General features: G+C 48.3%; 2 protein-coding genes across 2 annotated transcripts; both read left to right on the top strand.

The window, feature by feature from the left end:
- The first annotated feature begins 956 nt into the window (after nucleotides 1-956).
- Nucleotides 957-4,266, top strand: LOC128911222 (sentrin-specific protease 2-like). The gene is made up of 6 exons (XM_054205687.1): nucleotides 957-1,085; nucleotides 1,497-1,700; nucleotides 1,820-1,899; nucleotides 2,297-2,381; nucleotides 3,085-3,180; nucleotides 3,622-4,266. Exons 1-6 carry the CDS (start codon nucleotides 957-959, stop codon nucleotides 3,682-3,684), a joined length of 657 nt encoding a protein of 218 aa, XP_054061662.1. The 3' UTR covers nucleotides 3,685-4,266.
- A 2,206-nt stretch (nucleotides 4,267-6,472) lies between these two features.
- Nucleotides 6,473-26,219, top strand: LOC128911072 (sentrin-specific protease 2-like). Its single transcript, XM_054205324.1, has 8 exons — nucleotides 6,473-6,481; nucleotides 14,628-14,645; nucleotides 22,655-22,786; nucleotides 23,205-23,408; nucleotides 23,528-23,610; nucleotides 24,715-24,799; nucleotides 25,498-25,593; nucleotides 26,157-26,219. Exons 1-8 carry the CDS (start codon nucleotides 6,473-6,475, stop codon nucleotides 26,217-26,219), a joined length of 690 nt encoding a protein of 229 aa, XP_054061299.1.
- Nucleotides 26,220-27,161: the final 942 nt, after the last annotated feature.

Raw genomic sequence — 27,161 nt, 5'->3', positions numbered from 1 at the left:
AGAAGCTTTTACTGCTCCGTGGTGTTGCCTTGCTTGTGGGGGACCTGAGCATCTTGCGTACGTCCTCGGGATGTCACCGAGCCGCGGATGCGCTCTGGGCATGGTTGCACTGCGTGTAGCAGTGGTCACAGGAGTTCACTTAGTTACGCTATGCAACAGGGAGTGGGAGTTGACGTTCCCCTGCTTGTCTGAATGTTGGCTGCTCTTATTCTTGGGAGTTGCCGTCTAATTGAGCGCCCCCTTTTTTGCCGCTTGAGGATTGACTTGGAAAGGGCTAGCAAGTCCAGAGTTTACAACGTCTGCGGGGTGATGCTCAGTACAAGGAAAACCAGGGGTTTTCTTATCCTGCTAGCCCACGTTCAACTGAGAAGAAGATGCTCTGGCAGTTCAGAGTATTTTATACTAACAGACCCAGTGGTTTATTTGTGTTCCTTAAGCGGACTTAGACGGAAACGTCCAAATGACAACCAGCTGCATGCAGAGCCTGGACTCCCGATTGCCTGACTGCAGTGTAGCTGCCTCGGTTTCCCCCTTTGCTGGTACTTCAGCTCCCTTGAAGTTCCCCCACCTTCCCATTCTTTCAGGCTCCTGACGTAGCTGCCTTGGCATGGAGAATGCCTGCTGCGGTTGCCTTAAACCTCAGCGTTGCGAGGGCTGCAGCATCGCATGGGAAAGGCGTTTGCTGTGTGTTTGCTCGTCCCTGCGTTTTGTCTCAGCTTCCTTGGTGAAAACAAATTGAGGCAAACCTGGGCCCTGAAGTTCCAAGTCAGGATGCTGAAACCAACCAACCAACCAAAAAGTGCAACTGCTAACCTAGCCGAAAGCCGGCAAAGGCAGTTGCTCTGTCACCTGAGCTTCGTCTCCAGGCCGTGTTTGAGCTGAAAGGTGCCCACAGGTTGGCATGCTCGATGCTCTGTTTCACAAGTCCTTCCCCATTTAATTGTCCATTTCAGGCCATGGAGAGAGAGGTCGTTGCCGCATTAGGCAAAGGTGAGCCAGAGGAGATCCTGAGCAGTGCCTTCAAACTAAGGGTCACGCGCCAGGACGTCCACACCCTAAGGAAGCTTTGCTGGCTAAACGATGAGGTAAAAGTAGCTGCAGCACAGGGATCTTCTAATGGAGCGTTAATTTCAAAATACCCCTTCAGCGTGTACAGAAGTCTTTGCAAAGTTATTTGATGACCTGCACTGCAGAGCCTAGAAATCTCTGTGCAGTTCTTATTTTAGGTACTGAAGGGTCCGGTGCTTCTGGCAGTTCCTTTACTTGTATTGTGCAGCTTCCAGGAGTTAGTCCAGGTTCTTGGAGTGGGTGGCAGGTGTTTTTACCAAACTGCAGATGTAACCAAGTGGGAAATTCTCACAACAAAAGCTGGCAGCTGAGGCTGGAGTTCTCTCAGCTGCGTACTTCAGGGTGGCCAGAAAAGAGCTGTTGCTGTGCTTTTCATTTGGTAAGCTAGTGTCTTGTTTTACATCTCAAGCTTACTCTTTATGGTACAGGTCATCAATTTCTACATGGGTCTTGTGATGGAAAGAAGTAAGAAGGAGGGGTATCCATCAGTCCATGCTTTCAGTTCGTTCTTTTATGAAAAACTTACTTCTGGGGGCTACAAAGCCGTAGGAAGATGGACCAGGCGTGTGGATCTCTTCAACAAGGACATCATCTTAGTGCCCATTAACTTGCGTTTGCACTGGACACTAGCGGTGAGTCAAACGGGCTTGTTATTTAGAGTTGGGTGGGGAGAAAAAGCTAGCAAGAAAAGTCATGGAGGTTTGTGCAGCACAAGGTGGTGCTTTGTCTAACAGTCACCTTTGAATAACAGGTCATAGACACCAGAAAGAAGACCGTCAAATACTTTGACTCCCTGGGACAAGGAGGGAACAAGATTTGTGAGACTTTGCTGTAAGTAACTGCTCAGTCAGTGCTTTTGTGTTGTGAATTAGGAGAAGGTTTTTGGGTTTTTCCCCTGTGACACAACGGCAAGTTTCCACATGTCTTGTAGATAACAAACCAGAAATCTTGGATTTGCTTGCTGCGAGTTGTCTGACAGTGACTCCTTCCCTAGTCTCACGTCGTCCCCTCCACCCAGCGTCTTGGATGCCTGGGTTCTGCCACCTTCCCCCTATAGCACAGACAAAGACATGGTAGCCCCGTGGCACATGGGCACCAACCTTGTTAGTGATCAATAAAACCCTCCTGCCATTCATCTTCCTGTGATCTTTCAGCAGCTCTTTTTTTCTCGGCCTGAATTACAGCGATGAAGAGTGATTTTTTTTTTTTCTTCTTTTGTTTTAAACAGCAAATACCTGCAAGAGGAGAGCCGTGAAAAAAGAAACATGGAGCTGAATGTTTCGGAGTGGACTGTTCACAGCATGGAGCCACATGTGAGTGAGCACTGCTTGCACTTGAAATGTGAACTAGAACTCCTTGTCACGAAGCTCTTAACGCTTTCTCATAAGGCCAGGACTTCAGAGAACAGCCATAAGCATCTTCTTCTGGTCCCACATGGGGCTGCAAGTGGACCAGGAAACCATGCTGGGATGAAATCTTTGAGCAGTGCCTCTCCTTGCTGGCCGAATACTTTGTTGGGTTTTTTTTAATTCCTCTGCCACGTGAAGGTGAATTTGGCTTTGCCCCCATTTCACAAGTCAAATTTCAAGTCTCTTTAGCAGTTGTCAGAGAACGTGGGCTGCTTGTTTGCAGCCCAGATCCTGGCACGTGACAAAGCAAGGGCTTGGGCTGATGTTTCTCGACAAGTTAATAGTGAAAAGCAGCACCGAAAGCCTCGATTTAAGGGATGTCACTTTAGAAAGACACTGTAGAAAGCTCCAGACACCTTGCAGGGAGGAAGCCTGCTGTCCCTTATCAGCCTGCCAGGAATTTGGCTTGTAACATCCGAGCGTAGGAAGCCGAGGGGAGGGATGATGTGCAGTTCCTGGGGTCTGTTCCTTGTGTTGGGGAGCGGTTACTGGGGATGGTGCAAGTTCAGGAGTGTCTGGTTAGGGTATTTTTGGTAATGGGTGCTGCTTCCAAGTTGCTTTTCCTTGAAGATAGAGGCAAATTCTCCATCTTCTTTGCATTCCTTAGGAAATCCCTCAGCAATCGAATGGAAGCGACTGCGGCGTTTTCACCTGCAAATACGCAGATTACATCTGCAGAGACAGACCGATGACCTTTACACAGGTGAGTGAAGGTTCTAAACAGCTCCAGCCCCTTTCGCACAGAGACAAGAGCCAGGGAAGTTACGCAGCGGCTGAGGTGTCTGCTCCCCGTGAGATTCCTCTTGGGGGACATACTGGAGCCAGGGGGTTTGTGGGATCTGGCCTTTGGATCTTTGGGAGAAATGGGTCTCAGCCTTTGACCAATGCAGACACTGGTTCTTTTCCAAGGCAGTGCTCTTCTGTGAAAGTGCTTGTGAGCTGTTGTGTGGTCAAGGAGATCTGGTTTTGGTGGCATGTCACCCTCTTAGGAGCTGTGTGGGTGAAAGACAGGCTGTACCCGAAGGGCAAGTGTTGACAGTTCTTAAAAGGAGCTTCATAGTAAAGAATTAAGTGGGTGTTTATGCCTATTTTGTGTCTCTTTCTGCCATGAGGTGCATTTCATGGATTTTTCTTTTCTTTTCAGATCCACATGCCTTATTTCCGCGAGAGGATGGTCTGGGAAATACTCCATCAGGAGCTGCTGTGAGACCTGCACGACAGGAGGAACCGTTCTTCTAGTTATTTTTCTCATACGTTATTGTTGTTAGATGTTTTTCTCCGTAGGTTAAGGAAAGAGTTTTTCTCTGTAGGTTAAGAAGTAGTGGTTAAGATTATTTCCCCCGCCCCCCGCCTGCCCCTATTTTGGAGACAGTAACTCTCTTTGAAATTAGCTAACACACCTTAAGTGCAAGCTGGAAAGGTTGGTGTCACCTGGCCAAGGGAGAGGTTAAGAACAAATGCTGTGAACTTCCATCGCAGAGAGGGCTGCTCACACCTCGCAGCGCACGTGGCCACCTTATGGACGAATGGGACTCATCTGGTGGTGGCAAGAGTTGCATGAGCTGAACTTCTCTCACAGCACACGTGGTCACGTTATGGACAAATGGGACTCATCTGGTGGTGGCAACAGTTGTGTGAGCTGAACTTCTCATCCCAACAAGAAGGTGCTGAACTACTGTTTCCTCAAAGAGAGTTTTCTTCTGTTTCTGGAATAATCTACCATCTACTTGATGCCTACAAGCGGATTTGTGATGACCATCAGAAGAAAGCATTTACCATCTTTTGATTTGCGAGAGAAACCCCTGTGGTTGGGGTTGGTTTGGTTTTTTTCTTTCTCCAGGGAGTTTTATAATGTGAAAAGAGAAGTATTTATTTATTTTTATTAAAATAAATATTTAAATTATTTAAAGAGCCTTACTGGAATGAAACTTGATCTGGTAATGAGAGTGATTTAGGGTTTTTTTGTCTTTGAAAATAAAGTTGACATATCAATGTGGGTTTTAGCTCACTGACAGTGTATGGAGGAAGAAGACTCTGGCCAGGCTGGGTATGAGAGCACCAGAACCTCCAAGCGATTGTCCCAAAATGCTGAAGGGACAACCAGGACGTTGTTCAGCAGCGAGAATCCCAGTAACAGCCAAGTAGGAGATTATTGCTGCTCTGCCGCAGGCGCTGCCTCCAGGCGTCTGCCCAGTGAAGAGCTTGTGTCGATCCTCGCTCTGTTACGCTCAGACCCAGCTAGATCAGTTTAAACATGGTGTTTCCCCCTTTCTTTCATTTTTTTCCCCCTTCTAGCTTACACTCTGGAGCTGGAGTGGGATTTCAGGTCTTTCCTTGACCATCGTAGAGGAAAAATTGCCCAAGAGGTGGTTTGGAAGCCCCGTGTTGGAACGCTTGTACAAATGACCGTGTGGTGTTGTTTCTGTAATGGCAGTTACCATCATGTGAGGTGATTCCTGCCCGGTGATGCGGTCTCTCCTCTCCTTGTCTTCGGGGGGAAAGCTGGTGATTTTGGGGCCATGCCCTCTGTCGCCGTGGGTGGGATCAGCCTTCCCGGTGCTGCTCCTCGCCTGAAGGTCTGCTCTCCTGGGCCGGCTGACGCGGTGGTTTGGCTGTGGTGCGGGTCAGCAGCCGCATCGCTCTCTGCTTTCAAAGTGATGAGCTTAATCTGTCCCCAAATCAGAGGAGGTTCTCCAAAGGAAGAACTATTACAAAGGCAATGTGTCGTGGTTTGTCCCTCCATGAGATACTTCATCTTCCCGGAATCCCGGAGGACGTGGAAGATTTTAGCTGTTTATTACCGCTAGGACGCAGTAGCTGAATGCTTGAAGTGTCCTTTCCCCTTCCCTTGGGTTCTCGCTGCCTGGGGGATGCAGTTTTGAGGCTGACCCTGTGCTCTGCTGAGTACAAAAGCAGAATCTGGGGTTTTTTTGGGGAAAAAACCCCAATGAACCAGCAAACAAGCCCTGCAGAGGGGCGAGTGGGGTAAGGACACTGCCCAGGTCCTCCTGGGCCCCCCCCGTTAAGCAGAGGGGGCTCGGGGGTGTGATGGAAGGAGCAGGGTGATGCTGCTGTGAACACCTTACCTGGTGCCTTCTCTGTCCTCTCCGCGACCCGCCAAGGACTTGTGTGGAGTAAACCCCGTCGGGGGACACCTGCTGCTGGTCGCTTGGCAGCGCTTGTGGCTGCTGAAAGCCTCTGTGTATGAGGCGGTGGGGAAATTGTACGCGTAGCAGCCGCTGTCCCCTCTGATCCATGGCTCTGGCCCTTCAGCCGGGGCTCGTGTCCTTGTGCCCCGAGGCGGTTCCCGGAGAGCAGCCCCTGGGGAGCAACAGCCTGTTAACACTGTGCTCTGGGTGAGCAGTTGTGTGGGAGCTGGGCCTCGCTTCTCCTTAGGAAATGGCCTTTTGGAGATGACGAGCTTGCTCTTTTTCGTGCTGATGGGCGAGCGCGTGTGCGGTGTGAGTAATGCCCTGCTGCCCTCGGCGGGGCAGGGGGGACACACACTCCTCATGGGGCTTCTTCGCACAGTTGTGACGCTGCCGGCTGCCCCGTGAGGTGGTCCTTGCTCACAGGAAGGCCGTGGAGTGACTGGTTCGTTAGTGACTGGTTGACAAAGTCCCCTGGGAGGCAGTCCTCCAGGGCAAAGGAGCCCAGGAAGCCTGGATGGTTTTCAAGAAGGAAGTCTTAGAGGCGCAGGAGCAGGCTGTCCCCATGTGCCGGAAGACAAGCCGTCGGGGAAAAAGACCGGTCTGGCTGAACAGGGAGCTAGTGTTGCAACTTAGGGAAAAAAAGAGGATCTATGGCCTTTGGAAGGAAGGGCAGGCCACTCGAGGACTACAAAGAGGTAGTGAAGCTATGTAGGGAAAAAATCAGGAGGGCCAAAGCCCAGCTGGAACTAAGCCTGGCTTCTGTTGTCAAGGACAACAAAAAAAGTTTCTATAAATATATTAGCAATAAAAAGAGGCCTAAGGACAATCCCTGTCCTCTAGTAGATGGGGCCGGTAACACAGTGACCGAGGATGAGGAAAAGGCTGAGGTACTTACTGCCGTCTTTGCCCCAGTCTTCAGCAGTAGGACCAGTTGTGCCCTGAGTACCCAGACCCCTGAGCTAGAAGACAGGGATGGGGAGCAGAATGAAGCCCCTGTAATCCAAAGGGAAATGGTGAGGGACCTGCTTCAGCGCCTGGAGGTGCACAAATCGGTGGGGCTGGATGGGATCCACCCAAAGGTACTGAAGGAGCTGGCGGAAGTGCTCGCCAGGCCACTTTGCATCATTTATGAGCAGTCCTGGACAACCGGGGAGGTCCCAGCTGACTGGAGGTTGGCAAATGTGACAGCCATCCACAAGAAGGGCCGGAAGGGGGATCCGGGGAACTACAGGCCAGTCAGTCTGACCTCGGTGCCTGGGAAGGTCATGGAACAGATCCTCCTCAGTGCCATTACACGGCACGTGCAGGAGAACAGGGTGACCAGGCCCGGTCAGCATGGGTTTGTGAAGGTGACCCACTTAGTGGATGAGGGAAAGGCTGTGGATGTTCTCTACCTGGATTTTTGCACAGCTTTTGACACCGTTTCCCACAGCATTCTCCTGGAGAAACTGGCTGCTCATGGCCTGGACAGGTGTAACCCTTCGCTGGGTAAAAAACTGGCTGGATGGCCATGCCCGGAGAGTGGTGGTAGATGGAGTTAAATCCAGTTGGTGTCTGGTCACAAGTGGCGTCCCCCAGGGCTCGGTGCTGGGGACGGTTCTCTTTAATATCTTTACAATGACCTGGAGGAGGGGATCGAATGCACCCTCAGTAAGTTCGCAGATGACACTAAACTGGGCGGTGTGTTGATCTGCTTGAGGGAAGGTTGGCTCTGCAGAGGGATCTGGACAGGCTGGACCGATGGGCTGAGGTCAGTGGTATGAGGTTCAACAAGGCCAAGGGCTGGGTCCTGCACTTGGGTCACAACCACCCCATGCAGCGCTACAAGATTGGGGCGGAGTGGCTCGAAAGCTGCCCGGCAGAAAAGGACCTGGGGATGTTGGTGGACAGCCGGCTGAATATGAGCCAGCAGCGTGCCCAGGTGGCCAAGAAGGCCAACAGCCTCCTAGCCTGTATCAGGAATAGCGTGGTGAGCCGGACTAGGGAAGGGATCGTCCCCCTGTACTCGGCACTGGTGAGGCCCCACCTCGAGTACTGCGTTCAGTTTTGGGCGTCACACTCCAAGAAGGACATTGAGGTGTCGGAGCGTGTCCAGAGAAGGGCTCCAAAGCTGGTGAGGGGTCTGGAGGACAAACCTTATGAGGAACGACTGAGGGAGCTGGGGTTGTTTAGCCTGGAGAAGAGGAGGCTGAGGGGAGACCTTACTGCCCTCTACAACTACCTGAAAGGAGGTTGTAGAGAGATGGGGGCTGACCTCTTCTCCCTGGTGACAAGCGATAGGACAAGAGGAAACGGGTGCAAGTTATGTCAGGGGAGGTTTACATTGGATATGAGGAAACATTTTTTCACTGAAAGGGTTATTAAACGTTGGAATAGGCTGCCCAGGGAGGTGGTGGATTCACCATCCCTGGAGGTGTTTAAAAAAAGGGTAGATGTGGTACTTAGGGACATGGCTTAGAAGCGGTTTTTTTGTCAGGGTAGGTTAATGGTTGGACTTGATGATCTTAAAGGTCCCTTCCAACCTCAGCGATTCTATGATTCTGTGATTCTCTGTGTTAGTTTTTTTATAACAAGTTGATGTAGTTGCTGTTGTGCAAGTCAACTGAAAACCAGTTCAAGACGGCAGCCGAAATTTAGTAAAGGTTTGCCAGGATAACCTGCGCTGTATTTCCAATCAGAAGGAGTGGGAACATGAAGACCTTTCGAGCAAAGTCTTTTTGAAACACAATTGTGCAGGGTACGACAGGACAGCAATTGCTATCCCACCTGCTTCCCTACTCTCTGCTCTTCTGTTCTTCCTGCTTCCCTACTCTTCCCTTTCCTATACTTTGATTTCAAACAAAAAATAATAAAATCATGTGTGGGCAGTCTTCCCCAAGGCTTCAAATGAGTGATGGCTGAACTTTTGTGGGTCATAACTAGGTAAGGTGTATGCAACGTATGTGTTTGTAAAATTAAGAGAGAAAAGCACAGAGCTACAACCTGCTATTTCAGACTAGATCAGGGAGCGGCTTTTCTAATGCTCTTGCTGGTGTTATTTATGACATTTTTGGCTTACTTAAGGCTTCTATTTTACCGAGTCAATGGCTTTTCTACTTTTTGAAGCGGGAAGCACTCAAGTCTCTGCAGAGTAGCAGCAGCGTTTGGATAAAGAATCTAGGATATGACTTTCCGACTGTCTGTTGAGCTGCTCCAAGTCCATGCTGCCAACAAGAATTTTGCTCCTGGAAATGTGTTCTGCTTTCTCCCTTATACTAGTGTTTGGACAGCCAGTCGGATCTGGGAATTAAATCAGCTGATTTATTTTTTTTGTCCCGATTGCGTTTCCAGCTGCATTGCTTTGCAGGCTTGACTGGATTGTGGAGCCACGAGTCCTAATGTCAGCATTGGGGATGGAGAAGAAATATCAGGTGCTTTCGCAAGTAATGGGACTTAAAAAAAATTGGAAGTTGTGGATAAGAACTAAGGAAGCAGTTTGAGAAGGTTCGAAACAATCTGATAGCTTGATGCCACCAAAAGGACAGGTCGTTCTTTGTGTTCCTCCTTCATCAGCTGCCCTTGATCTGACTTTTTGTTGGGCTGGTCGGTACCCGAAGCTGTCAGAAAATCCTTTGCTTTTTGCTGCTGGACTAGTCTCCTGCCGGCTTGGTGGCACGGAGTGAGCCCCAGGGCCAGTGCAAGCGGCAGAGGTGGTGGGAGGAAGCTGGGCGTCCGTGCTTCTTGTCTGATAGTCTCATTTTTCAAAACACATTCTTGTCTTTTTTTGGCTTTTTTTTTTCTTTTTGGTGGAGTGTGGGAACTGTCATGGGAAGGGGCTGCTCTGCTTTCCCTCCCAGTGGATTCCCAGCCCCCCCAGCAGTGATCTGGTCTGGTGCTGGTGTGCTTCAGGGGGAGAGAGCCAAAAGCTGTTCCTTCTCTGTTGGATCGGTTGCTAAATTGAGTAGCAGGAGGGTGGAAGGAGTGTGAAGTGAGCGCAATTACACCTTGCGTAAATGTTATCGTAGATTTGATGATGTGTAATGTGGGGCTGCAGCTTTCCTTAAGAAAACAAGTGGAACTACATAATTGTATAGGAATTTAGGATTTAAAAAATACTTCAATCCCTTTATTTGCCGGTATCTTCCACTAAGGAAGTGAAACCTGTAACTTGGGTCCCCGTGAGGAAAACCTGGATCTCGGAAGCGCAAAGAACACGCGGTCCTCACTTCCATACCTTACGGCTGCTTCTGTCCACGGAACCCTTTTCTGTCTGCTGCCCCCCAAATAATGCTGCTGCCCTGGCATTCCCTGCCTGTGGAGCAGGTGACTGTAACGCACCTTGATGAACGTGCTCCGAAATGTCATCCCTACAGCATTACCCGTTGTTTTCAATATGCTTCAAGGATGGAGAGAATGATTTGGAAACACACAAGCCTGGACTTCAGGGCTTCCACCTCGATGCCAGCAATGCCCAAGGAAGGGGAAGAACTGTTGGTAACCATCAAGGGAGCTGGAGATTTTTAAAATGCACATGTCACAAATTCAAGGTCAGAACAAAATGGTTATTTAATACTAACACCAGTCCTGATCTGCTTACCAGCAGAGTTTGAATAGAGGGAGGATAAAGAAGTTTGGCTTTTCTTCTTTTTTCTTCCGCATTCATTCCAGGAGCCTGGTTTGGCAAGAGAGCAAGGATTAGGAAGAGAAAATGCCTGAAGAACAACAGAATGAGCTAGTAGAGACTGTGGAATTTGGGTGAGCTGTGGGAGTGGCTTGTACGAAGCCTCAATATGTGTCAGGATGCTGGGGCGTAAACTGCTTTTGGAGGGATGCAGGCTCCTGGTGTTTGACATTTTAGCCAGGGAGGATTTCCTGGGACTTGGTGGGGGGTGAGAGCTTTGCCATTGTAGGGGTTATTACCAGTCTCAGGAATATCTGGAGCAGGTGAGGTGCCAGGAGTTCCTTGGAGGCTGGAAGTACTAAAGAAGTGGCATAATCCTGTAAAATGGGGGAGATTGAAGAGGGAGGTTTCAAAGAATGATGATCTGGAAACAAAAACGTGGGTGTTTAAAAACTGGACAACGTTGTAAAGTCCAAAAGAGCGGAATGGATCTAAGCCAGCTGTTTAATTTTCTGGTTTAGATACACGTCTCTTTCTTCTCAGATCACAGGTGTCCCGCTTCCACATCCATCTTAACGTGACAGAGCAAAGATTGTTCTAAAAATATAGCAAAGGGATGAAGACTTCAGTCATTTGCTTATGCTCATGGAATTTCTCTACTGATTTCTTCAAAGCTTATTAACTTCTAAACACTAGAAAGGGGTACGGGGTATGTCTGTGGGCAAGATCCTCCCTGCTGCTTCCCTCCGGTTGTGCATTTCTGGTGTCCTTCTCGGTATCAGACCACCCGTATTTCGACAAGGTTCCTTCTGTCTTGCCTGATCCCGCCAAGAGGGTGAAGTTTTATGAACAGAAGTCTTTTTCCCCAAAGGAAGAACAGCCTTAGTTTGGGGTTTGGCCCTTCTTTAATCTGGCGTTGTCTAACTCTTTTACAAAGAGTTGAAGGCTGCTTACAGCGCTATTAATACATTAACTCAGAACTCATGTCTGTGGATTGTTTTCTTTGGAAGGGAATAACGCGTTGAGGTTAAATTTGTTGTTTGTAACCTAAATTAGTTCTCAGGATTTGCACTGCCCTTTGCAGGGTTAATATGTGAGGTGGCCATAGTTTAGGACACCTCCTCCAATATTTTGACGGAGAAGAATATGGCCTTGATTCTCTTGCTCCTGGAATTCACTGAAAATCTGCTTCATCCTGCGAGTTGTGTCCCACCCCGTCCCCACAGTGTTGGATGGGAGGCAATTGTAAATAGTTCAACTTGAAGTTGTTTGGAAGTGGTTTAAGCACGATCCCATGTTGGTTTAGCAAATGAATTTCGGAATGCTTAATCTGGAATGCCCATTAGGCTGAATATTCAGGTTTAAGAGATGCTACAAAGACAAACCAGGTGATTTTTGAAAAAAATCCGGTACTGCGGTGTCATGGCTGAGCGTTCTTGATCAGAATTGACACAAAATTTAGAACTGTTTGGTTTTAGGAAAAAATAGAATTCTGCTGCTGCTGAACTTGAAATGTTCTTTAATCTCTTGAAAGAAAGAAAACCTTCTGGTGTGGTCAAACCAAGCGTTTAGGCAATGGCACTGAAGTTAAGTTTTATACCGATTAAAAAAAAGTCTCCAATGCTAATGAGGGTCTGTCATTACCAAAGAAGATTGCAAGTAAATAACAGAGTAGAGGGGGTATTATTTGAGAACAGTGTCTGAGCGTGTGACACAGAATTGCAGTTTCGGTCGGTGGAAAATGAGGATTTGTTTGGAAGTGTGAAGCCTGCACATGTAATGTCACTTGTGCCGGTGTGTGTATATATGGATATATATGCACCACGCGGCAGGGGAGGGAGCAGAGCCCATCTCCAGGAGTGCTGGGCACCTCTCTGGTGACACCGGGAGGACAGAGCAGGGTCTCCGCACGCCTCCCCCAAAGCCATCCTCCCAGCCCAGACCAGATGTGGAGCAGACGCTGCAGCGGGGCTTCGCTGAGCTGATGTGCCACCTCCATGCAAGCCCCTGCCATGGCAATGGTGGCGGGAAGCTGAGGGACCCCTGCCCGGCACCCCTAGTCCTTCTGGGTCCACAAAGAGGTGGTGATGGCCACTAATCTGGCCACTGTTATGCCACTAATTTGAAATATGCTGCTTCAGCATCCAGTTCTGTGAAGCTGCTTTCACACTTTTCTCCACCGTGGACAGAAACGGGAGTGTTGCAGGTGAGTTTTGGCTTCACAGAGAGAAACCGAGAAAAACCTCGCATCTTTCCCCACCCAGGAACTCAAATGCCCTGCGCCCCCTCCAGCTCTCGGCTGCAGGATTCAGCTAACACCTGCGGGATGGGGAGAGGAGAGGGAGGCAGAAGCCGACTGAAGAGGCATCTCCAAGTCGCAGGCCCTGGGGGGGGCTGCCCTGCCCTCTGCCGGGCTGCTTCCACCGCCCACCCTGCCTGCAGCCTGCCTGCAACGCCTCTGCCATGGCCACTTCTGCCTCCAGCGCTCAGGCATCTTCCTGGGCCAGAGCCCTGAAGCATAAAGTGGAGCGGCAATTAAGTTCCTAAAGTAATGAGGAAGGTCGTTGTCATTAAACCACAGCCCACCACCACTTAAGACTCCCTGCAGGCGTCAAAAGCTAGGGGGACCTCCTGTGACAAGGGCTGTCCCAAAGGGCCATTCCTGCCCTGAGCCCTTTCATCTGCCCCCTTTGCTCCTCTTGGACTTAACCATTCATTTTCATTCCTCATGTGGAAAAGGCTCTCCAGGACGTGGCTGCAGCAGCACGGGCACATTTCCACCCCAGAGGCAACACCTGATAAACCACTAGGAAGAACCCTATTAAACCCCCCACCCCTTAACAGCGGGGCAGGGCAGAGGATGGCCCCCGAGCGCCAGCCAAGGCCACCAGGAGCCAGCTCAGCACTCGCCAGCCCCACAGCGGCCGCTTTAGCCGGGCTCCCTGCAGCGGGCCCTTGGCCGCCGCTACATCACGGTTCGTCACAATGGTCGAACGCAGCGTCCGCGTCCCTAGTTGCAGCGGAGCCATGGCGGAACCGCACGCAGCGCCTGCAGCTCCCCAGCGGAGAGGCACAAAGCGTCGCTTGGGCCGTGAGGCCAGGGCTGGGTAAGCGGGGCCTTGTGGGACCCCCCGGGGCCTGCTTGGGGGTAACAGGAGCCTCGGCCCCATGGCGTCGGCCTGAGGGGCTTGAGCCGTTAGCCGCTCTGCGGGCTGGGGCGCAGTGTGGTGTCCTGCCCCGGGGTCCCCGCCACGCTCCTGGGCTGGGCTCGGCCCCTTGAGGCTTTTCCGTGAGAGAAGGATGAACAATTACGGGCGTGAGTGGTGAAGGTGGTGGGCAAAGGAGATAAGCGTTAGCTACTCTCGTACTGCACTGCTGAAGCGCAGTCTGCGATTTTTTGGGATGGGGGGTTACCCAGTGAAAACTTGAATTTTTTACAAATTCAAATTATAAATCTTAATCAAGTGTCCTCAACACCGGTGGGCAGGAGGTTTTGAAAAGAGGAGGGCCTGAGCTTCTGTGGGAGCCTACAGAGTTGTTGAGTTTTCCTAATACCTTCTTTCTTTCCTGTCCTTGCTAAGGAGGCAAGTCAAATGCTGGGGGTAAATAGGTGCTGTCTCCTGTAGAGCGTGGAGAAGGACATGAATGCGTCTGTCATGGCATTTTGTGGGGCAAATAGAGGAAAAAACCAACTAGGAGCAACCTTTGTGCTCCATTCCCAAAGTAAAAATGTGTACTGGATTTTATCGTTGTTATCAAGTGATAGAATATTTGGACATACGCTTAATAAGAAAGGGTGCAGCTAAGAATCCTTTGAAGAACGAGTTCCCGAGCACTGCTTTAGCAGTAAGTTATTGCAGTGGGTGTCTGCATGAGTTGCTTTCCCACCTTTTGTTTCCTGTCCTACTTAGTCTTTTCTTTGCAACTCCGTGTAGTGACTGAGGAACTTGGAAGGCTTAGTAGTGGCTGGTATGTGGCTTTCCTTGAGGAAAGAGGAAAACTTGGCATCGTAACTTCTGCAAGTTTTTGGTGATAGGAACAGATGTAAAACATTAGGAAGCATTAAGAGAATGAGGAAAAGAGGCCTAATAGGGTGTAGTGGGATAATGAGCTGTGTGTGAGCGGTCCGTTGCCTGGGAGAGGTTGTGGGGGGTTGATGGGGGATGCTCAGCGGTGTGCTCAGGTTGGGTGTGTGTGCCTGAGATGATCGCAGGGGTGCTCGGAGGAGGAAACCTTTGGGCTATGAAAAGTAACTTTGGAAGTTTGGGTCCTGTGAAGGGAAGTCAGCCTGGTAGAAGCTTCAGGAAGTTTCAAACCACTCTTCTGTGTTTTCTTTCCTCAGGATTTCTACACCTGTGGAGGATCCCGATGAGCCTCCAGCCAAAAAGAGAAGAACAGGTATTGGACGTTACAGAAGTCTTTAATAGGCCTGATTTTTCTTAGGTTTCATCTGCCTTAGAAAACTCTGGCTTTTGTACTTCTTTTGACTTTCCTACTTTCTCTACTTTAGTTTATTACTTTTGTGGTAAACACGTACACGTAATAAACTGCATGCATGTGTGGAGGGGGGAGGAGGATGAATTGCACCCTGTGCTGCTTCTCCGGAAACAGGGAATGTTCCCCAAAGCAGGGTTTTTTTGCAGATCTGGCTGGCAGACTCACGGGTGGGTTAGTCTTTGAGCTGTGGCTCTGAGGGGCTGCTCAGTGAGGCAACTAATACAAAAATTGCCACCAAGTGCTGTTGGCAGAAGGGCGCGTAACATGGAATGGGTTACACTACTTTAGCTGTGGCTTTGGTGCCAATAGAAATCCTAATCTCCTTTCCTATCATGTTCTTATATGGCCTGTCTTTGCTTTTTTAGATTTTGACAACTCTGAGCCTGGAGACAAACCTGAAGAAGTTTCCTCTGTGGTGAAGTTGCAACGCAAGGCAACTAAACGCCCGAGAGCGTCAGTCAGGGACGATGCTGTGAGCAGAGAGTCTGGGGAAGAGGTTAGCAAGGGTTGGGAAAATAGGGTGAATCTGTGGAAGATGAAAGAGCAAGCGGCTCTCCCTGAAGCGTCCTGAAGTTGGGCCTGCTCTGAGCCTGTGCAGCAGTAGGTGGTTCTTTTCCATTTCTAGCAGGCAGCTCTTGTGTGCTGGGTTCGCCTTCCTCAGCTCTGCGTCCTCTGCTCTGGCACTTGCAGCCGAGGAAGGAGCAAAGCGTTTGTTGCCTTCCAGATACTTTCCCATCATCCCAGTTTATGGTTGTCCTGTGTTTGTAAACTGTTGTTACTCTCTCTCTCAAGCTTGTAGTTAAGGAATCAAAATACACTACTTTGCAAGAAAAACTGCGTACTTCCTCTGGATAAACCTCCTTCTCATAGGTTCATAATCCACCATTCCGGGGGAGGATGCCTGTAGGACTTGGACTCTGTCAAAATGAGTCATGAGCTGCTTGACTTCCCAGTTTGGTTCAAGTACTAGTGCTATTTTTCTTATTGCCCTATAGGATAAGAGGAATAAGAATCTGTCATGCTCTGACTATTAGTTCGTGAGAGAGTTATTCTCTCTTATTTGTTCAAAATATGTTTCTGAAGGGCTAAACTACCACACTTTGGACTAGTGATAACTGCGTGACAAGTTTATATTGTTTTAATCACTGCAGATATGAGAGCCTGTATTAAAAGCCTAAAGTGTAGTCATCAGAGATCCTGCAAAGATTGGCATTCTTCCGCAGTCTGAGCGGGCAAATCATGGTCCCCAAGTCAGAACAGAGTTGACTAAATTTCAGGAAGTTTATGTTTGCTGGCATTCACATGGAATTCACATTTTACTCTCGTTGTTTTCCTTTTTTTTGTTTGCAGTCCATCTTTTCTGAGCCTCCAGCTAAAAGGGCAAGATGGTGTATGGAAGAAGGAGGAACGCTACGGATTGGTAAGGCTGACATGGAGTTATGAACTCGTTTCTTTTTCACCCGCCCTTGCGCACCGTACAGCTGGACCCCTAGAGTTCTGTAGGGCTTATTGCAGGCACAATACTAGGCAGCATCTGGGAATACTTGAGTGTGAGCTCTGATTCCTGCCTGCATCCTTGCATTGCCTCTGGAGTGGAGCCAGGCGTTGATCTTGTCATCTCAGTAGACGAGCTGCCTTGGATGCAGTCCTTCAGTTCTGATATGTCCACTGTTGGCTTGCCAGAAGTCAGTAGTTTGAAAAGCTGATTATGGGTAGCAGGTCCTGATAACCCTTTTTTATTTCGGGTTTTGGCTGGCAATCCCTTGTGTGCACAACTTTCTGTAGTTGCCAGTATGAAACTCTGAAACTCTCCTCAAGTGACATAACACAAATAATATTATGATGTAGGAGAGAAAATGACAAGCTTTCTTTTGTGAAGCTCTTGACTGTAAACTCATAAAACCCTTCAATTTCTTTTTGTAGTTATCGATGCCTTACGCTCACTGTCCCTTTGTGACAAGACAATTCCGCGTCTGAGGTAAAAATCCTTCCGTTTTCTTGGAGTTCTTCTCCGAAAGGTTTATTGCCTTTCTCTTTTGTTGTTGAACTTCCTCCGTATTGCCTAACATTTGTATTTGTGTCCACAGAGCAATATTCCTCCAAGGTAGCCTGGAACTCCCTCAGGCTGCTGTACTAAGGGAGGTCTCCAGCTGCTTTTTTGGTTTTTTCTCCCCCGACTGATTTTAAGCTTTTTCTTTAAATCCAGATACTTCATAGCCACAGGAGATTAGATAAAGATTAAAGGTCTGTGGTAAGAGGAAGTGTAGAACTTGAGAAGAGGCTGAGGTGACAAACAGCAGTGTATCTTCAAGGCAGTTGTTCTGATTTTCGCTTTGACTTCTCTGTACTTTCCCATGAGCTAGTTGAAGACAGCAGGTCTTCATCTAAAGGTTGTAAACATCTCGCGTCTGTCTCCATCATCATCAGCGTACGTGCTTTAACACAACAGCTGTTGGTGAAGCTAGCATCGGGAGCTGCATATTTGAACCTTCTCTTGATACTATTTCTTTTGCCCTTGATGTTTTTAGCACAAGCCAGAGGGGCAAGCAGGACATCAAACCTGCCTCAGGCAGCGTCTTGACACCGAGGCCACCCATTAAGGAGCGCGCTGCGCCAGAACGCAGCACTTTGGAAGCCAGCAAAATGGGGAGGCTTTTCTGTACTGCTGAAGAGGTAACCTGAGTGCGAAATGTGTCTTTTGAATGGAAAGAACTTAGCACTGATAGCAAAACGGCGTGTAAAGGCTGAAGGAGCAGTTTGTAACAGCACAGTGGGTGTAGTGAAAGAAGTTGAAGGGATGCTTCTGGGAAATCAGCATATAGCATTTCATTTGCCTTTACGTGCATCAAGTCTTGGAACAGAGCAGTGGTTTGTTGCCAAAGGATTGAATTTTAAACCATTTTCATGGACCTGGTGTAGTGGGGGAGGACCCTGCAGCCAGTTTCCCTTGTCAGTGGAGCTGTACTGCCTTGTCACTAAGTATGTATTTGTTGCAGAGTTGTTTCACTATGTTGTCCTTAACCTAGCTCAACTCTGCTCTTTAGGTAGCAAGTCTAAAAGGATGGCGGAGGGAAAAAACCCACTGAGTTGCTGCTACTCCTTCCTTACAGGGCTATCTGAGAGGTCTTTCCCTGTCCTTTCCTTCCAATACCTGAAGGAACCATTGGAAAATTCCTGATGAGCTTACATGGGAGAAGAATGTAGGGCAAAGTGCTGGAGAAGCAGGCCATGGCAAGCTGTGGAGCATGATTAGGATACGCCCGGGGACTCATAGCAGCCAATCATGATGTCTATTGGCAGGAATGCCTATTAGCCTGAATTATTAGGCAAGGGGTGCAGACGATAGCTGAAGAGCAGAGGCCCCCAATTGAGGAAACAGTTGCAGAAGGAATTTTGAGCGTTCTGGTGGGACACGAGCTCCTAGAGCAGGGCTAACACAAAAGGAAGGTGGGAATTCCTGCTAAAGTAAATGTGAATAACGTGCCAGTATTTTGGGAGCAGCCTGTGCAGTCCACGCTATATCCGGATGACAAACGTTTGCTTCACATGCAGTGGTTCTAAGCTGTTTGTTTTTCCCTCCATTTTGCTAGGATGTTCAGCGAGGAGAAAAGGTGAAACATCAAAAGCCTTTGGAACCAGTAAAGGAAGAAGATGCTGGAAGCCGTCCTAATCCAGAGCCGACAAGGTTCCGCAAGTAATTATAGGCAAAATTACCTTTAACTTCTTGGTGGTAACTTTGTAGGTGTTGTACATGGAAGCGGAGGGGATGACTGTGTCCTACTGTGGGGGTTCTGGGCAGTGTCCCAGGGCAAGTGTTGGGGCAAAGTAATTTTTAAAAGACCGACCCCCCCGCTTCAGCTCCCTGCAATGAAGCACGAATAGTCCCTGAATGATCTGTTGGGCTCATATCTCAGAGCAGAGCTGGAGCATGTGAAGCAGATTCCTTTCAGGTGAAGCTAAACCAGAGCGTGTTCCCAGGGCACGTGCCTAATGCACTCCGACTGCTAATGAGCATGTAGTCTCTGAGGTCAGGGTAGAGCAGGTCTGAAGTAAAATGTCCTCCTCGGTGGCCTCCTCAGGTTAATCCAGCTATTTGTAGGATGTGCAAAGAATGTTTCTTTCTTTTTAAAGACAAACCAAAAAAGCCACTGATTGACTGGTGAAAAGGTAAAGGGAACAAATACCACGATTGATTGATCTCTCTTGAAATTCTGAAGAGACAGAAAATTGGACTCGTGTATCTTCAGTGTGCCCGAGTTGAAAGTGGCCGAGTTTCTGAACGTAAACTCCCCATGGAAATCCCTTTGCATTTTGTCCGGAAACTAGTGCAGGAGACAGGATGTTTCTGCCAAGGGATTAAACAGCTTAATTTTACGTTACGTATACCTGTTGCTTTACCCATGACTTCCAACTCTAACATAGACAGTTGCGTCCGTCTGAACTGGATCTGTCCTAGTGAATTGGTATGTACTGACAAGAAATGCCCTAGGTATAAAAATAGTGATTCTCCTCTGTTGTTTTTGCTGCACCAAAGGGTTGAAGCCTATTCCAAGGAACCTGTGATGACTGACCCGGAAGAAACAAAAGGAGGAGATGTTTATCCATATCCAACGCTAAGGACTGGTGAGTATCCCCATGATTCAAATCCCTTCCAGTTTGTAGGTAGACTTCAAATGAAAATAGGGCATTTCCTATACACTCCCACATGATATTCAAAGTTCACACTGCTTGCCAGAGTTCAAACTTCCTAACCGTACAGTCGTCATTTAAATGTATTTTTTTTATTTATTCCTCAGAAATGGAGAGCTACGTACATCTGATGGCAATCGAAAGTTGACTTATTTTTTTAATACTACTGCTTTTCTGTGCAGGTATCAAATTGGTAGGTGTTTGCTGCCCAGAGCTGTCTCAGGGAGATGTTGTGACCAGGTAGAGTCTCTTTTCATCACGGTTCTTGTTTCTTTTGGCTCTGTGCGCGTGTCTCTTTCCGTCCCTGTTCTTCTCCCCGCTTTAAACACTAGCGCTCTCTTTAGCCGTGCGGCACTGTTGTGTGCTTAAATTGTCAGTGGTTCACCTGAGCGTGAGGGGAGAGAAGGAAATAAAGGAACGGATAGAGTATGACGGGTTGAAGTGAAAGGAACATTTTCTTGCCTTTTTTTGTGGATTTAACTACTCAGTCAAGTCATTTGATGAAGCTTGTGAATACCTGCTCTTCCCCTGCTGGACTGAAAGTGGAGAATACTGTGAGAGTCTGCTGTAGGTCTCCCTCCTGAACAAGGGGGTCTTTGGTGACAAGGCAAATTATCGGTTTTGAGGAAGGCACGTATAGACAGACAACGTTCTGTCTGTGTATTTGTTTGCTCTTAAGAGTCTGCGTGGTTTTACTGGTAATCCGCTCCAAATGGGGACAGTCACTCTCTTGACTAGCCTATAGGAGGCAAGTAAATATCCTGTAGGTGTCCCATTTTTAGTTCCCTGTGCTGGTCTTAGTTCCCGTAAGCTAACTGTATGTGGCTGCAGGTAGAGTTGCGGTTGTTCATGTTATACCTTGCAGTATAAGCCCTAGCACGCAGCATTTATTCCCAGTAGATCCCAGAGCACTTGACAGAGGAAGTGCTGGTTGCTTCCCTGTTTTCCAAATAATGAAACTGATTAAGAGCAATCAAAGGAATCTTGCACAGGGAGATGGGAAAAAATGTACAAAGCTCCCAGCGCTTCCTTCTATGCCAGTCTTGCTGCTCCAAAAGAATCGTGCTGGAAGCGGAGACGATGTTGTCACACGTGTGCAACCGAGGCTGTAGTCAGCATCAGCCTTGAAAAAGCATTTCTTGTCCAGAAGGTGAATTCTTGAGAATTCCGTGGGACAGTACAGGTCCACAGCTCACTGCTCTCTCTCTTTCTCTCTCCCGCTCCTCGCAGGGGCTCCCCACCAGCAGAAGAATGTCTGGAAGAGGACGGAGCGGTGAAACAAGCTGTTGCAGTTGCAGGGGTAAGCTTGTGTTATTCATGATTTCATTTTTTAGGAAAATGTATCTGGTTGTGATCAGAAATTTTTGCGCTCCTCCCTTTCATTACTTCCTCAACAATATCTGTATTCGTCCAGGTCGTTTTTCCCAAGGGAAGCGGGAGCATGATTTGTTGAGTAGCACGATCACAAAGGGTTTCCCGCTGCCGTTCATTTTGTTTCTGGACTATGATGAGCGCACTACCCTATACTATTTTTCTTCTTCCCCTTTGATGTGTTGGGTACAGCCTCAGAGTCTTTACTGCACAGGCTTGGTTGACCTGCAGAGCTGGACTGTGGTATCTTTAGTGGTGTCTTGTTTTGTGAGATAGGAAGTACATCTCTTTGACTTTCGTCTCTGGTCAGGATTGAGATCAAAATTAAATTTTAGTCCTGGAAATCAGAGCTATTAATCTCCATCTCAACCTGATACCTACCTGCGGAGGCTTTTCTGGGGTTCTTAACGCTACTCCAAGCCAAACTAACTTCCTGCCTCTCTTGCCTCCGTTTAGTTTTGAGTGCAGCACTACATGGGTGCGCAGTTGGAATGCAGTCCTCGACAAAAAGTAACTTTGGAGTCGGCTGGTTAGATGCGTGTACAAAAGCCCTTCCAGTTTTAGACATGAGCAAGATTTTCTGTGCTATCCCCTAGCAAAAAAATCTGTGCTGGATTGGTAGCTTAACGTCCTTTTGTCTCACAGGAACAGCGTGGAGCTCAGATCGCAGAAGGTGTGTTATGCCAAGTACCTCTGGCACCCGCCCAGGCCAAAAAGTCACCCGCCCTTGCCGTGAAAGGAAAGAAAGTCATAAGGCTGAGAAGAATAGGAAAAGACTTTACTCCACTCACAGAGGTACCGTAGCTGACAGGCTGTTTGACAAAAGAGAAGGCTGTGAAACAGCTGCAAGGAACTCCATTTGTTACAGGTGGTTCTTCAGGCTTTTTGAAATCTGAAGAACTTGCATTTAAGCTGTTAGGGAGTGTCTGCAGCTGTGACTTCCCAGTGCAAAGGTCAGCACTAAAGCTGGTTTGAAGGATTGAAAGGATTTAAGCATTTGATGCTCCACGCACTCCTTCGGTTGTGCTAACCTAAGGGTTGGTGGGGCTTCTGTTACTCGGACAAAAAGGAGTCCACGTTTAACAACAGCCTCCCCTGCTTGTCTGAATTTTGGCTGCTCTTATTCTTGGGAGTTGCAGTCTGATCGAGCGCCCCCTTTTTTGCCTCTTGAGGATTGACTTGGAAAGGGCTAGCAAGTCCAGAGTTTACAACGTCTGCGGGGTGATGCTCAGTACAAGGAAAACCAGGGGTGTTCTTATCCTGCTAGCCCACGTTCAACCGAGAAGAAGATGCTCTTGCAGTTCAGAGTATTTTATACTAACAGACCCAGTGGTTGCTTTGCATTCCCTAAGCAGACTTAGATGGAAACGTCCAAGTGACAACCAGTTGCATGCACAGCCTGGACTCCCGATTGCCTGACTGCAGTGTAGCTGCCTCGGTTTCCCCCTTTGCTGGTACTTCAGCTCCCTTGAAGTTCCCCCACCTTCCCATTCTTTCAGGCTCCTGACGTAGCTGCCTTGGCATGGAGAATGCCTGCTGCGGTTGCCTTAAACCTCAGCGTTGCGAGGGCTGCAGCATCGCATGGGAAAGGCGTTTGCTGTGTGTTTGCTCGTCCCTGCGTTTTGTCTCAGCTTCCTTGGTGAAAACAAATTGAGGCAAACCTGGACCCTGAAGTTCCAAGTCAGGATGCTGAAACCAACCAACCAACCAAAAAGTGCAACTGCTAACCTAGCCGAAAGCCGGCAAAGGCAGTTGCTCTGTCACCTGAGCTTCATTTCCAGGCCGTGTTTGAGCTGAAAGGTGCCCACAGGTTGGCATGCTCGATGCTCTGTTTCACAAGTCCTTCCCCATTTAATTGTCCATTTCAGGCCATGGAGAGAGAGGTCGTTGCCGCATTAGGCAAAGGTGAGCCAGAGGAGATCATGAGCAGTGCCTTCAACCTAAAGGTGACTCGTGAGGACATCCACACCCTAAGGAACGGTTGCTGGCTAAATGATGAGGTAAAACTAGCTGCAGCACAGGGATCTTCTAATTGAGCATTTCTTTAAAAATACCCCTTCACCGTGTACTTTTCAAAGTTATTTGATGACCTGCACTGCAGAGGCTAGAAATCTCTGTGCAGTTCTTATTTTAGGTACTTGAGGGTCCAGTGTTCCTGGCAGTTCCTTTACTTGTTGTGTTATGTGCTTCCAGGAGTTAGTCCAGGTTCTTGGAGTGGGTGGCAGGTGTTTTTACCAAAGTGCAGTTTGATAAACAACTGTAACCATGTGCGAGGTTCTCTCAACAAAAGCTGACAGCTGAGGCTGGAGTTCTCTCAGCTGCGTACTTCAGGGTGGCCAGAAAAGAGATGTGGCTGTATTTTTCATTTGGTAAGCTAGCGTCTGATTTTACATCTCCAGTTTACTCTTTGTGGTACAGGTCATTAATTTCTACATGGGTCTTGTGATGGAGAGAAGTAAGAAGGCAGGATATCCATCAGTCCACGCTTTTAGTTCCTTGTTTTATGAAAAACTAGCTTCTGGGGGCTACAGGACAGTAAGAAGATTGACCAGACGCGTGGATGTCTTCCACAAGGACATCATCTTCGTGCCCATTAACTTGAGCTTGCACTGGGCACTAGCGGTGAGTCAAACGGGCTTGTTATTTAGAACTGGCTGGGGAGAAAAAGCTAGCAAGAAAAGTCATGGAGGTTTGTGCAGCACAAGGTGGTGCTTTGTCTAACAGTCACCTTTGAATAACAGGTCATAGACACCAGAAAGAAGACCGTCAAATACTTTGACTCCCGAGGACAAGAAGGAGGGGACAAGATTTGTGAGACTTTGCTGTAAGTAACTGCTCAGTCAGTGCTTTTGTGTTGTGAATGAGGAGAACGTTTTGGGTTTTGCCCCTGTGACACGACGGCAAGTTTCCACATGTCTTGTAGATAACAAACCAGAAATCTTGGATTCGCTTGCTGCGAGTTGTCTGACAGTGACTCCTTCCCTAGTGTCACGTCGTCCCCTCCACCCAGCGTCTTGGGTGCCTGGGTTCTGCCACCTTCCCCCTAGAGCACAGACAAAGACATGGTAGCCCCGTGGCACACGGGCACCAACCTTGTTAGTGATCAATAAAATGGGGCTATTGACGAAAGGGAAGAATTTGAGGGCAGAAGTGTTTGAGGATACCGCTGGGTGCTCTTTGTAATTCTGACATTCTCGTTCAAGACAGATACCGTGTAGCCAGCTTTTGCAGCTGTGTCAGCTGGCACGCACACCTCTCCAACGTAACGGGGACAGGTTTTCGGTTGTGCAAGCAGGCGTCCTTAGAAGTCTCTGCCACTGATGCAGAGGTAGTAAAACCCCTTAATCCAGCAGCTTTGTAGCCCAAGAGCAAGGAGAGCGGCCCCGCAGAGACAAACCAAGCGTTGGTTTAGTCCGGTGCTGTCCTGAACAGTTAAGAGCAGGTGCCTGGGAAAGGCTATAAGAACAGGTCTGCATCCAGTCCTTTTTTCCAGCAACTGGTGGCCTGGAAACTTCCTCAGCCAGAGGTGCTGGCCCAAAAGCTTTTGTATTTGTCCTTCCGGAGGCGCACGCAGTCTGTGGGATTCAGGCACGTGGTGGGCTGACGACATTAGGGTTCCTTGCTTGGTTTTTCTGTTCTTCCTCTGATAACATGGGATTTGGGGTTTTTTGACCTCTGCTAAGCAATGACCTTATTTGGAATTGTCGGAATTGTCGGTCTCATTCCTGATGGTTAGCTCACAGCCTCTCGCAGCGTTTGTAAATTTAAGATTTGGATTTTTCCTCCAAATGCCTGAAATCAGCTGCTGTGAGGATCCTCTGACATGTTTACTCTCCTGCCATTCATCTTCCTGTGATCTTTCAGCAGCTCTTTTTTTCTCGGCCTAAATTACAGCGATGAAGAGTGGTTTTTCTTTTGTTTTCAACAGCAAATACCTGCAAGAGGAGAGCCGTGAAAAAAGACACGTGAAGCTGAATGTTTCGGAGTGGACTGTTCACAGCATGGAGCCACATGTGAGTGAGCACTGCTTGCACTTGAAATGTGAACTAGAACTCCTTGTCACAAAGCTCTTAACGCTTTCTCATCAGGCCAGGACTTCAGAGAACAGCCATAAGCATCTTCTTCTGGTACCACATGGGGCTGCAAGTGGACCAGGAAACCATGCTGGGATGAAATCTTTGAGCAGTGCCTCTCCTTGCTGGCCGAATACTTTGTTGGGTTTTTTTTAATTCCTCTGCCACGTGAAGGTGAATTTGGCTTTGCCCCCATTTCACAAGTCAAATTTCAAGTCTCTTTAGCAGTTGTCAGAGAACGTGGGCTGCTTGTTTGCAGCCCAGATCCTGGTACGTGACAAAGCAAAGGGTTGGGCTGATGTTTCTCAGCAATAGTGAAAAGCAGCACCGAAAGCCTCGATTTAAGGGATGTCACTTCAGAAAGACACTGTAGAAAGCTCCAGACACCTTGCAGGGAGGAAGCCTGCTGTCCCTTATCAGCCTGCCAGGAATTTGGCTTGTAACATCCGAGCGTAGGAAGCCGAGGGGAGGGATGATGTGCAGTTCCTGGGGTCTGTTCCTTGTGTTGGGGAGCGGTTACTGGGGATGGTGCAAGTTCAGGAGTGTCTGGTTAGGGTATTTTTGGTAATGGGTGCTGCTTCCAAGTTGCTTTTCCTTGAAGATAGAGGCAAATTCTCCATCTTCTTTGCATTCGTTAGGAAATCCCTCAGCAATCGAATGGAAGCGACTGTGGCGTTTTCACCTGCAAATACGCAGATTACATCTCGAGAGAGAAACCGCTGACCTTTACACAGGTGAGTGAAGGTTCTAAACAGCTCCAGCCCCTTTCGCACAGAGACAAGAGCCAGGGAAGTTACGCAGCGGCTGTTAATTGCATCTGGTGCAGCGGCTGAGGTTTTGTACCTCTCTCCGTTCTTGGGAGATAGTGGCTGGGCTGGAACTTCCAAGTGGCCTCAGCAGGGCAGAGCTGTGTTCTCCATCCTGGCGTCCGGTATCTGCTCCCAGTGAGATTCCTCTTGGGCGAGGTACTGGAGCCAGGGGGTTTGTGAGATCTGGCCTTGGGATCTTTGGGAGAAATGGGTCTCAGCCTTTGACCAGTGAAGACACTGGTTCTTTTCCAAGGCAGTGCTCTTCTGTGAAAGTGCTTGTGAGCTGTTGTGTGGTCAAGGAGATCTGGTTTTGGTGGCATGTCACCCTCTTAGGAGCTGTGTGGGTGAAAGCCAGGTTGTACCGGAAGGGCAAGCGTTGGCAGTTCTTAAAAGGAAGTGTATATTAAGGAAGTAACTGGGCGTTTCTGCGTATTTTGTGTCTCTTTCTGCCATGATGTGTATTTAATGGATTTTTCTTTTCTTTTCAGATCCACATGCCTTATTTCCGCGAGAGGATGGTCTGGGAAATACTCCATCAAGAGCTGCTGTGAGGCATGCGCTACCAGAGTAACACTGTCATCACCTTTGGGTGACTACCTCTTCTTTTAGTTACTTTTCTACTACCTCATTTGAAATAGCAGCAGGCACACAAGTTTTTCTCTTTAGGTTAAGTAGTAGTGGTTAAGATTGTTATTTCCCCCCCGCCTGCCCCTATTTTGGAGACAGTAACTCTCCTTGAAATTAGCTAACACACCTTAAGCACAAGCTGGAAAGGTTGGCGTCACCTGGGCAAGGAAATGGTTAACAACAAATGCTGTGAACTTCCATCGCAGAGAGGGCTGCTCACACCTCGCAGCGCACGTGGCCGCGTTCTGGACGAATGGGACTCCTCTGGTGGTGGTGACATTGCACGAGTGGAACTTCTCTCACAGCACACGTGGTCACGTTATGGACAAATGGGACTCATCTGGTGGTGGCAACAGTTGTGTGAGCTGAACTTCTCTTCCCAACAACAAGGTGCTGAACTACTGTTTCCTCAAAGAGAGTTTTCTTCTGTTTCTGGAATAATCTACCATCTACTTGATGCCTACAAGTGGATTTGTGATGACCATCAGAAGAAAGCATTTACCATCTTTTGATTTGCGAGAGAAACCCCTGTGGTTGGGGTTGGTTTGTTTTATTTCTGTCTCCAGGGAGTTCTGTAATGTGAAAAGAGAAGTATTTATTTATTTTTATTAAAATAAATATTTAAATTATTTAAAGAGCCTTACTGGAATGAAACTTGATCTGGTAATGAGAGTGATTTTTTTTTTTTTTGTCATTGAAAATAAGGTTGACATATCAATGTGGGTTTTAGCTCACTGACAGTCTATGGAGGAAGACGACTCTGGCCAGGCTGGGTATCAGAGCACCAGAACCTCCAAGCGATTGTCCCAAAATGCTGAAGGGACAACCAGGACGTTGTTCAGCAGCGAGAATCCCAGTAACAGCCA

Source organism: Rissa tridactyla, chromosome 6 (assembly GCF_028500815.1).
Source record: "Rissa tridactyla isolate bRisTri1 chromosome 6, bRisTri1.patW.cur.20221130, whole genome shotgun sequence".
NCBI classification, from domain to species: Eukaryota; Metazoa; Chordata; class Aves; order Charadriiformes; family Laridae; genus Rissa; species Rissa tridactyla.
This window is presented reverse-complemented; position numbering and strand designations above follow the sequence as displayed.

Excerpts from the sequence above, each read along its gene's own strand:
- LOC128911222 (XM_054205687.1), top strand. The coding sequence starts at position 957 with ATGGAGAGAGAGGTCGTTGCCGCATTAGGCAAAGGTGAGCCAGAGGAG. Across the intron at positions 1,086-1,496 it reads TTTGCTGGCTAAACGATGAG|GTCATCAATTTCTACATGGG; the intron begins GTAAAAGTAGCT and ends TTTATGGTACAG. Across the intron at positions 1,900-2,296 it reads AAGATTTGTGAGACTTTGCT|CAAATACCTGCAAGAGGAGA; the intron begins GTAAGTAACTGC and ends TGTTTTAAACAG.
- LOC128911072 (XM_054205324.1), top strand. Across the intron at positions 22,787-23,204 it reads GTTGCTGGCTAAATGATGAG|GTCATTAATTTCTACATGGG; the intron begins GTAAAACTAGCT and ends TTTGTGGTACAG. Across the intron at positions 24,800-25,497 it reads TTCACAGCATGGAGCCACAT|GAAATCCCTCAGCAATCGAA; the intron begins GTGAGTGAGCAC and ends TGCATTCGTTAG.